This window comes from Homarus americanus, unplaced genomic scaffold (genome assembly GCF_018991925.1).
Source record: "Homarus americanus isolate GMGI-L3 unplaced genomic scaffold, GMGI_Hamer_2.0 scaffold34581, whole genome shotgun sequence".
Lineage (NCBI taxonomy): Eukaryota > Metazoa > Arthropoda > Malacostraca > Decapoda > Nephropidae > Homarus > Homarus americanus.
In genome coordinates this window covers 141,165-153,399 of record NW_024719123.1, presented here as the reverse complement: position 1 = coordinate 153,399, position 12,235 = coordinate 141,165, and the positions used below count along the sequence as shown (strand labels likewise).

The window sequence follows — 12,235 nt, the reverse complement described above, 5'->3', positions numbered from 1 at the left end:
CAAACCCTTCCACCAAACGTTTCCCGCTCAAAAATGTAAATAGCGATATTCTTCTACTATACGTTTCCCGTCTTAGAACGTAAACAATAACAAATCCTCCCACTTAACATTTCCCGCGCATACAGATAAAATAATAACAAATCCTTCCACCGACAGTTTCCCGCGCAAAAACCTAAACAATAAACAACTCTTTTACTCTACGGAATGTTGATAGCGTATTTTTATCCCATTTTCTCGACGTAGAATTTTATTGGCGGGATATTTAACGTCTAACAATAAATACAATTGACAGTCATCCTCGCGATATTTTTCCCCACCTTACAATCGGATGTTTGGCTTTCGACTTTCTATTGAGCTAAGAAAAATACGCTAATTGAAGAGTCGAGAATTAAATCAAGACTGTGTGTGTGTGCGTATGTGTGTGTGTATGTATGTGTGTGTGTGTGTGTGTGTGTGTGTGTGTGTATGTGTGTGTGTGCTGGGTCAACATTACAGAGGCACGGTGCAACACCCCTGCTGAACCCGTTTGTTTATTCGTGGTTGGGAGATCAATTGACTAACAGGGATAGGTCTCGAGCCGTTAATTCCTGTGCGGTTTATGCTTCAACGGAGGTCCTAAAGTTCCTAAACAGCCAAGAGAACGAGAAATCGAGAGATACAATGAGATAAAATGGGACAAAGAGACAGATATACGCACAGATAAAATCGATCCACAGAAAGACAGAGAAAGTAAGAGAGAGTCAAGAGACAAGGAGATAATGTCAACAATATTGGCAAGAACAGCCTCCCAAATTCACACTCGTTATATGAAGCGAAAGGAGAATCAGATCGACAAGCAGGTATTAACAACACTAAACAGCCTAGGCACCGGAGAAACCCCTTGTATCAATCATCCTTGTGAGTGAGAGAGAGAGAGAGAGAGAGAGAGAGAGAGTCAACAACAGCCAACGGGAGAGCCTCAAGTAACACTCACTCTCGTTGCAGGAGGAGCTGGGGATGTTGATCTTGGGTGCCAGGGTCACTGGTGCGGGTGTCACTGGGGTGTTGGATTGCTGTCGGGTCCTCGTCGGTTTTTCTTCCCCGAAGGTGTTGTCCCGACGGTTGTTGGTCGACAGCCGTCCTCCGATCTTCCGACCCTGGTGGAGAGAGAGAAACAACAAGTTAATTAAAGTTTGTTTATAAGTTTTATGTGTTTAAAATTTACATATATATGGAAGGAGAGAGAGAGAGAGAGAGAGAGAGAGTTAATATAAGACCTAGTAATAACAATATGATGGGACGTGTGGTCGGTGTGGTGACACAGTGGTAAGCAGGAAGCTCACCACAACCCCCTTCACTCCCCTCCCCCTCTTCCACCCCATCCCCACCCGACACACTCCACACATTTCTCTTATGTAAGCTGACTTTCTTCTTATTCTTCTTCTTCCTTTTAGTTATTCTCAAAGGTTAGGGGTCAGCCTCTCGAATCCGCCTTCCTCACGTTCGTCTGTCGTCAGCCTCCTCCTCTTCCCCATGTTCTTCACGTCTCCCTCATCCACCACCTTTCACTTCCCTATTTCCTCTTATCAGCTTCTTCTGGTTTCCTCTAATTGCTTATTTTATGTTACTCTGAATACATTATGTGTCGCGTGTCTCAGTAGTCCAAGGAGTGAGGGGTTGGTGGTGGACCTCTCCCTTCCCTGTCTCAAACACTCAACAGCGGTGAAAGGAAACTAATACGACTCACTAACATACTGAAAAAAAAATGGACGACCCTTTTAAGAACAGTAAACACCTTGTAAACAACCGCAGTGGGTGAAGTAGATGTCAAGGGTCCACTTTCTCACAAAACACACATAAAATACACAAGACTTGGGGTAAAGGGAAGGTTGGGGCGACGGGGCGTCTACCTGCCTTCTATGGGGAAAGTCGACATATGTTCCGTAAATAGCGGCCGCCGGCAAGCCCAAATGTCATAAGTTTACCCGTGTGATTAGCGGGAAGTTGCCCCATCTGCACACAACGAGAAATATGTCCTTACAGTATTTCTATTCCCAGAGCTTCTCACACTAAGTTCTTCCTGTAACTGAGGAGCGAGAATGTATATAGTTACTGCTGAGTCTCATTGGCGTTTCGACACCATTTTGACCGCCTTGGTTGAGTGTGCTAATTTATGGCAACAAGTTTTAACATGTAAACAATTGAGGTTCTGCGCCTCGCTTGGTGTAATTTTCTTCCAAACACGTGTAATGCATCCAGTGTTAAGTGCAGCTAACAATGACCTACTAGTGCCAATATATGTTAGAGACTCAGCTCCACAAAACAACCAAACCTGAAAGTTACTAAATGGGGAAAGTCGACAAACATTCTTCTATATGCGGCCGCTGGCAACTCACACGTTACAAGCTTACCCGAGTGATTGGCGGGAAGTTGCTCATCTTTTACTCACTATAAAAAAAAAAATCTTTAAATACTTTTTACTCATAAATCCTCCCCCCCCCAATGTAATCCAAATTCATCTAATCTCGGCTCCGGTTAGGACTGATCTATTCACGTCAAGATGTTTTAGATCTTCGTCCACAAAGCAACAGAACCTGAATAGTAGAGAAGTTATCCCCTAACACGTCACAGTAAATAACGACTCTACTGTACAGCCAGGCAGGGAGGGCCGCTATAACAAAGCATATCTCATGATAGAGTACACAGCTCCTGTATATAGATAAGACGTAAGATGTCTAGGGTGTTTTCTATCCCTGCCTGTAGCTAACACGCTGTCTAACATGAATATGAACCAGGAAGGAGTTTCTCCAGGTAATGGTGCCACTGGTAATCAACTGAGCTTCCCGTGTTCCCGCCAAAAGGAGGCCGAGGTAGGTAAGTGCCGCGTAAAGTCCGTGAGGTTTGTGGTTTAAGTACTGTACATGGTTTAAGTACTGTACATCAACAGATCAAAAAAGTACTGTTGTAAGGAAACCAGGAACAAGAAAGAATGTTTGGATTATATTTCAATGTACACACAAAAACTATCTGCCCACCTGGACCCGGTGTGTGGAAATGAGCAGAATGTACAGCAGTTACGGTTCGGTTGGTATTTCTGATAGTGAACTGCATCTGATAATGACTATGATAACTGCAGGAGCAATTCACATCCAGAAATACCAACCGAACCGTAACTGCTGTACATTCTGCTCATTTCCACACACCGGGTCCAGGTGGGCAGATAGTTTTTGTGTGTACCAAAAAATAATGGTTTTAGAATAATAACAAATAAACTAAATTATGCTCATTATGTATTATTCCGACACCATTAAATAAATTCAGCCTCCCCCCCACCCTTTTCACATATACCACATTCTCAATAAGCTTCATTTAGATAAAACATTCTTTCGTTCATTAAACTAACTATTCTGAGGCCATACATACGCTTGAAGCCTAAACCATATTTAACTTACGCGGCCCATATATCCCCCCCCCCCCAGCAGGGTTACCGCCAGTGGAGGGAGCGACACTAGTCACCCACGTGATGAACAATACCAGGGTCACGGGGTCATGTTCTCACCGCCCCCTGCTGTACTGTGACTACTCACGGTGTGTGTGACACACTTAACGTACTTTATAATTATAAGAAAGTTTATTCACATACAGCATTCGTGGTGACAAGGGTTTATTTATATCTCAAAAGATTGATTGACTGTGGTAATTATATCCCTGGCGACGCAACAGCTTAGGTCATATGTCGCTGAATTAAAATAAAGGTTTAAAAGACTAAAATAAAATAAAAGCTCTGGCATCTCATATAAGCTTTGTTTACATTCAGTCCACCTAAATATTCTGCAATATATTATTGTCTTAATTCAATTATCTACAACGGACCAAGGATTTTGACAACTCTACCGAGACAACACGAGTCACAGTGTTCATTTTGAAATTCATCGGACCCTCCGTGAAGGGATATGTTCAGGAATGTGTTCCTTCCTGACGCAACGAAGACGTGGTTTAGGTGTCGTGCAGGTCCTGTTTGTAAAATGTTTTAGACCAAGACTTATCAATGACCAAAATATTATCCCACATCACTAAAACTAACCAGCGCTTAAATATTACCCATAACGAGACATAAGAACGTATCCAATGGGTCCAAACATATGAGAAAAAAGATGGCATCAAGAAAACATCTGACTATTGTAAACATATACGTTCTCCTACCCCCAAAAATGTCCCTACAACCCGGACTTGACTAAACACCTGTTAACACGTGATCGTAGGTCCAACACTCCATCAAGCGGTAGTTTTCTTTACATTCCAGGACAGACTTTCCATAAACATAAAACAGGTCCTTGTGGGTCATCCTTTACGGGGTGACTCACTACCGGGGGCTGTGGGACACGAAGAGAGAGAGAGACTTTTCCCATTTTTATAGCCTTATCAACACTGTTCGGTCCGGGTTAAATCATGAGACTTAAAAAATTAAAACATATATTGTAGTGTGTGTGTGTGAGTCGTATAAAAATTTTTCACTAAAACTCCAGTGTAAAGAAGAAAACAGGAATGTAAAATAGAAATATGTCTTTATTTTCCTTCACTAAACATGTTTGTAAAAGTGGCCGAAGGCCGTCAGTCCGTCACCGCATTCCTAAACCTGCGCATGTATTGTGGGACTAGGAGCAGATGTATATAGAGTGTGGGCGGGAGAGGTTGTGGTGAGGGGAAGGAGTAGTTTAAGCGAGGTAGGAGGGGGGTAATTCTACTTCTGATACTTGAAGTGTCATCAAGGTACAGACGATCTACTGGTAGGTAGGTGTGGTGTGTGTGTGTGAGAGAGAGAGAGGCTAAATGCAAAGCTACCACACAATAACACCAATACCCCAAAGAACGATACATATTAACACACAAAGAAAGGAAAAACTCACAAACATTCGGTCAAGATCACAGAACAAAATACGAGACGGTATCACAAGGACAAAAGAACCGACATGCCAGTGATGATGAACCCGTCGGCAGTGGACTAAAGGAATCCTCTACTGGTAAGAAAAGACCCCGAAGAGAGACTTACAGCTGATTGGAGGTTCAGGGGGACTTAATAACCATTGAAGGATCATGACAGGACGACTATATAGGTGTATAGAGAAAACAATTCATCAATAACAAACAATGATTATATATGGTGTAATTATCTATACTATACTATACTCGCCGTCTATAATCTGTATATATAGAATAAAACTAAATCAATAAAAAAATAATGATAAACTTTCAATCTTGACAAAACGCATTAACACTCCACCGAGGTGCTGTCCTGACTCGGGGCTTTCTCCTCGCTCTCTCCATCAACACTTTCTCCAGCGTAAGGGTCAAGGAGGAGAAAAAAAATAATGGAGAAACTATCCTTTTGACGTATTGACTCTTGACCAACTGATAGCCGCCCTTGCCCCTGGCATGGGGAGGAAGGGGAGAAGAGGAGGAGGAGGAGACAAATGACTTGGGGGGAGGGGGAGGAGGGTAGACAGAGGAGAGAGCTGGGAATGGGGTGTTAGGAGAGAGAGAGAGAGAGAGAGAGAGAGAGGAGAGAGAGAGGAGAGAGAGAGAGAGAGAGAGGAGAGAGAGAGAGAGAGAGAGAGAGAGAGAGAGAGTTGGGAGGAGGGGTGGTGAGGAGAGGGTAGAGAGAGATGAGAGAGAGAAGCGTGAAGAAACGGATGAAGAAAGATAACAAGAGAAGAGAGAGGATGGTGAAGAAGAAGAAGAAGGGAGTGAAATAAAAAGAAGAATAGGAAGAAGAAGAAGAAACAGGAGGAGAAGTAGGTAATGAAGACACAGGAGAGGCAGTTACAGTGTTACGGTTTATAGTATAGCATTTTCCTTATCATTAGCTAATCCTCCCTTCTCTCTCTTAGTAGCAGCTGCATCGCGTTATATCTACGTCATCCACACGTTATACTCTCTCCCTTAATGGTATATCGACACTTCATAATATACCACAGCTACATAACCTAACCTAGCCCAACCTAACCTAACCTAACACATAACCTAACCTAGCCCAACCTAACCTAACCTTGACTACACCACACACTGAGAGAGTATCATATTAATAACTCACTGCCGGTATCAATATCATATCCACGTTAAGTCCAAATTCTCAAAGGTTTGCACGGTGAATTTCTTCTCTCCTGGATATACAAGAACACATCAAACTGGTTACCTTCAGCCAAAACATAATGTGGTTTTTAAATGATTTGTAAACTATCTTTTTTTTTTATCTTCTTTATCGGAAATGTGAGAAGACAATCTTGATAATTAACACTTCAACACAAAATGGATTCTCAGGTGTATGTCTTCTCAATTTTCCCCTTAAATGGAGATAAGAAAATGTTCGGTCCCCTTCACTAGTGCGTTTACGGGGGCTCGTCAGGTTTTATGCAGTGTGGCAGGTCTGAGTTTGTTTACATTCTACAGAAGGAAACTCGCAACAGTTAACAAACCATGGAATCAAATTAAAACAATATTAAAACAAACATCTCAATGATAATGATTTGTGGAATGTTTATATGACGAGTCCCTGTAAACGCACTAGTGAAGGGGACTGTACCTAACTGTCTCACTTTAAGAACAACATAACTATTAAGACAAAATGTCGCAGATAATGAACATAGACTCTATAGAAACGACCTACATTTTCTTTACCGGTTATGGGGAAAAAATAACTAGAAGATGTAAAAAAAATCAGCATCTTGGGTGCTTGTGACTCTCTATGACAACAAACACTCACACGAGTCTTGCCTGCCACACACACACACACACACACACACACACACACGTACGTTCCAAAATCAGCATCGTGTCAACTTTTGAACCCCAAACTGACCCGTTAATAATCTTAATGAACATAAAGTAAGTTCAGCCCGTACGTTCAATTCCGGACACAAGGACGATTACTACCGTACGTTCGGTTCTAATATGTTCAAACTGTCTGGAGACTCCAACGCGACTTAAGTAACAATACAACAACAATCTGGGTACAAATTCTCCAATACTTGCAAGTCATTTTCTCCCCTAACTGAGAATGGGAACAAGCAGTGACTTGCCCTCGAGTCAAAACACCATTTCGACGCCATTTTGATTATTATTTTAGTGTCGTATCATAAATCAGTCAGTCACGTGTTCTTGATTACACTATGGAAGATAATTTTTTTTCGAAAGCTCAGGCGTTCAACACGTCACCATTAATTTAAAAACACAGAAGAAAATAAATTAGATTTTAATGAATATTGTTTTAGTCCTCACACAATTATTCCCTCATTAAATTCCACCCTCAAACCAATGAGCCAAAGAAAACGGAATGCGTCTCTGGAGTTATGAGAGAAAGTGGGATGCCGACGTGACTTCTAACACCGCGTCAGGAGGTGTCTGGTAGTCGCTAGAAAGCTTCACCTCAACACACAACTAGTGAGTCCTGGTAACTGGTACACCTCACTTCGGGTACTTGAAAATACCTATATAAAATTCCCTCATACTTCCCAGCACTGAATGTTGAGATAAAACAAGAAAAAGGGAAAAATTTACAATGGAGAGAAAGTGTGGTGGTGGGGTGTGGCTGAGGCAGATAACCCAGTACGCGTGTCTCCAGGGATGAATGGAATACCAGGACGGGTCGAGCGTAGGGGGGGTGTTTACGAGTCAATGGACAGCGTTGAGGGTATCAATGAGCTGCCCTCCTGCTGTGAGTATCTTACACTGATGCTCACATGACCTCAGGGTATGGACTCTGACATTCCTGTGTTCATTTCTTACAGTGAGAACACTTATACGGATGCTGACATGATATCTGGCTGCATATTAAGTATTTATTTTTTGGCTGGACAAATATTTTCACCAGATTTTCTATTGTAAAATGTTCATAAAGAATTTTCTCCTTTATAAATATTTATATTGGATTTTCTACTGTACATGTTTTTATACGATGTTAATATAATCACAATTCCCTGATTCACAAAACAACTTACGTTAATTTTTGTAGATAAAATTATTAAATGATAAGAGATACGTTCTAAGGGTCCGGATTCTCAAAGGTTCGTGAGTTGAATCTTACCCACGTCGGTCCATATCAGGTTAATTATGTGTTGTACCTTAATTGGGGTAGTTATATACGTTCTCACATCATCAGGTAAGGGGTAAATTAATGTATAGACAGAGTATTTTGTGCTGGGGATGAGTACTCGATTCAGCCGGCACAATGAGGCAGAATTAGAAAACGAATATTAGCTTATGTTTTTACGCGCGCAGAATACAAACAGCTTCTCCAACCTCGATCGTGTCTTGATTGGAAAGTGTTGCCAGCATAAGAAACTCGAGCATCGTAAACCACGTAGAAATATATCAATAAAAAAAAACATCCGGGGAATAAGAAGACGCGCAGAGAGATACAACCACTGCAGATCAGTTACAGGAACATGAATTATCAACAGAAAATGAGGTTGAAAACGATAACAATAAAATACGCGCTAACTATAAACATAAAAACCAACAAATACCTAAATAACAAATACAAAACGCACAGAATAAGTCCATTAAAAAAAAAGAAAAAGAAAATACAACACCTCAAATACACCATAAACCCATAGAAAACGGAACATCAACAGAAAACGAGGTACATAGACAATAACGATGGAAAAGCGCGCGCAACCTGATCTGAGACACTGCCAAGCTATTCTGAACCTCCCTTAGAAAGTCTATACTACCCCAGCGAACCCACGTAGACAATGGTCTTAGCATCCTAAATTATGTTTGGACTTTCTAATGGCGTCAGATGAGGCTCTCTTAAGGCTCGGGCCGGTAAGACAGGGGAGAGGGTACTTATTAGTGAGCCTGATCAGGTTATCTCGTGGGCTGGTGGCTGGGTGAGAGAGATGGAGGTGAGATACGCGGTGAGAATTTGAGATAGAGGGTGAGGAGTGAGATGTATAGAGAAAGGAGAGACATACTGAGAGAGAAAAAGAGTGGAGGGTGGAACAAGGACGTGGGAATTATAAGGAAAGGAAACTACTTTACAGAGAGAGAGAGAGAGAGAGAGACGATTAAAGATAAACTGACAAAGATAATGGGGAACTAACCAAAGAAAAGAAGGAAGAAAAGAGAGGAAAACAAAGAAGAAAGGAAGAGAAAGGGAAATATGAGAATGGAGCAAGACACCCATATTTCTCCCACTCACCCGCCCACCGCAACACCCACTATGACGTCACCACCTACCCACCCACACACCTATAATAATAATAATAATAATAATAAACTTAAATTATTATCATCATCATCAATACCATCATTATAATTGTTATTTAATCAGCTCCTTTATAAATTTCAGTCATCAATAACCATTAAATCAGAGAAACTTAAATTTATTACGTCATAGCTAAACTTTCTAACCTAACACCTATCACACCACTACCACCCCTACTACCACACCACCACCACCACCACCACCACCACCCCTACTACCACACCACCACCACCACCACCACTCCCCCACACCTACCACACCACCTCCTAATACCACACCACCACCACCACCACTACCTTCACACCACCCACACCACCACCACCCTACTACCACACCACACCACCCTCCCTACTACCCACCACCACCCCTACTACCACACCACCACCACCCTTCCTCACCACTACCACCCTACTACCACACCACTACCACCCTACCACCACACCACCACCCCTACTACCACACCACTACCACCACCACCACCCCTATTACCACACATAATTACGTTTAAACAATTTATATGAAATAAAATATATGACTCTTCTATTATAGAATTTACGCGTCGTGTCTACTGTAGTATTACCAGGTGCACACGAGCCAGAGTTGGTAAATAGAGACCCATTACTAACACGACAAACAGACAGACACAGGTACACACACACACACACAAATACAGACAGACATACAGACAGAGGTACACACACACAAATACAGACAGACAGACAGACAGACAGACAAACACACACACACACAAAGACAGACAGACAAACAGACAGACACAGGTACACACACTCACACACAAATACAGACAGACAGACAGACAGAGGTACACACACACACACAAAGACAGACAGACAGACACAGGTACAGACACACAAATGCAGACAGACAGACAGAGGTACACACACACACAAAGACAGATAGACAGACAGACAGACAGACACAGGTACAGACACACAAATACAGAGACAGACAAACACACACAATTACAGACAGACAGACAGACAGACAGACAGACACACACATCACGTGATATATATCTCTATATTAAGTTTCTCGTGGCGGTAGAGCGTAACTCTTATTTTCTCCTCTCACTTGAATGACATTGAATAACAAATGAAAATCGAATTGAGTTTCGAAGGGTTTAATCGGTTTATTAGGATCATCACCTCATAGGGTACTACTTGTTAAACCACCCGTAGTGAACCAGACATCTCCCTAAGTTAAACCACCAGACACAGACACTTGCTTCAGTTAAATCACAAGAGACACAGACACATCCTTCAGTTAAACCACCTGAAACCCAGACACCTCAAGTTAAACCACCAAACCCAGACACATCCTTCAGTTAAACCACCAATAAAACACTCGTGGTTTCTAATATATATCAAACCATCCTCCAACACACAGGTGCTATTATACTCCTAGAAAACAACAGACGGGTAGAAACCTTTAAACCTGCCACCAGAAACTAACACTTCTAACCTGGAGCATGGTAGGTGTTCTCTGCCACAAGGGCCTAAGCGCCAACATGAGCTCCTGAACCAAAAAAACCCAAAGTACTCTGACCTTTACACCACCCTGACAGACGGACCAGTCTAGTGCAGTGTTCCTGGTTCTTCGTGCGCTACAAATGCCGTTTTAGCTCGTGTCAACTTTCTCTCGGGTTGGATGGGAAATTCGAGGTGATTTCGGCGGCAGATGGGCACAAGTGACCTTTTTTTTTAGAGTAACCCTTTCAGGAAATTATAGAAAACGGAGTGTATGTACCAACCTTTCAGTTTTAATATGATATATTTTTAGAATATATCTCTAAAATTAGCAAAAATATAACTATTACGAAAACGACAATAATATATTTATTATCAAATATTAAAAACTCGAATCGTAATCATAACACTACGTATTATTTCTGCTGTCAAAATCATACGTTCATACTAGGAAAAAAAGTATTCAACCATTATTAGATATAGAAACACTCGAGTAGAAATTCAAGTTCTCATCCATCCTGCAGAAAAAAAAGGGCCCAGCCAGTCACTATATATAAAAAACTAGTAGATAATACCAACTGCAACTTTCAACTCGTAAGATAGATAGGGAGTAAACGAGGTAGTTTAACCTGACTGACTAGCTCGTTAGGTGTTTTGCTTTGTTTTGTTTCTAGTTTGGCTGCTGAACGCTGTGTGAAGACGCTAAGACACACAGACAGACATATGTAGAGATAGACAGACATTCACACACTGCCACCCATGCAGACGAGGAATATAAACAACTGCACACACACACACACACACACACACACACACACATACACACACACACATATATACACACACACACACACATATATATATACACATACACACACACACACACACATACAACAAATACACACACACACACACACACACACACACACACACACACACATACACACACACACACACACACACACACACACACACACACACACACACACACACACACACACACACAAGCACACATCTCCCCGAGAGAAAGTGTTCCGATATACGAAAAAACCTATTAATTGTACATAATAGAAAAACGTCCAGTACGTGTTAATCCAACGTGTGTAATATGACAGACTGAACCAATTCACCTTAACCAAACTTTCATTACTACTTAAACATATTCACTCCCCAAAATCCTTAAACTTAAAATATCCTCATCTAAAGTCTTCCTATAGTTAAAACATATATTAAAAAAAATCGTCTAATTCTTGAACTTATTCGTCAAAAATTCCCAAAATACTCTGATCTTCACCCCCAAAATTCCCCTAAATTAATGATCTTCACCTAAAATATTCCCTTTAAAACTAAATTATTCACCAAGACTCAAACCAATGATCTTCTTACCCGAACTTCTATTAACTTTATTCAAGAATGATACTTCCATACACACACATTGTAAACACACACAAACATATTCAAACACAAAACACACCAAGGGCTTTCAGGGGAGTGGGGAGTTCTG

General features: G+C 41.4%; 1 protein-coding gene across 1 annotated transcript in view; it reads right to left on the bottom strand.

The window, feature by feature from the left end:
• Positions 1-12,235, bottom strand: part of LOC121859927 — a 161,837-nt gene that overhangs the window by 130,863 nt on the left and 18,739 nt on the right. The window contains exon 2 of the mRNA XM_042356886.1: positions 974-1,136. Coding sequence (XP_042212820.1) covers positions 974-1,136 — 163 coding nt within the window. The remainder of the gene's footprint in view (positions 1-973; positions 1,137-12,235) is intronic.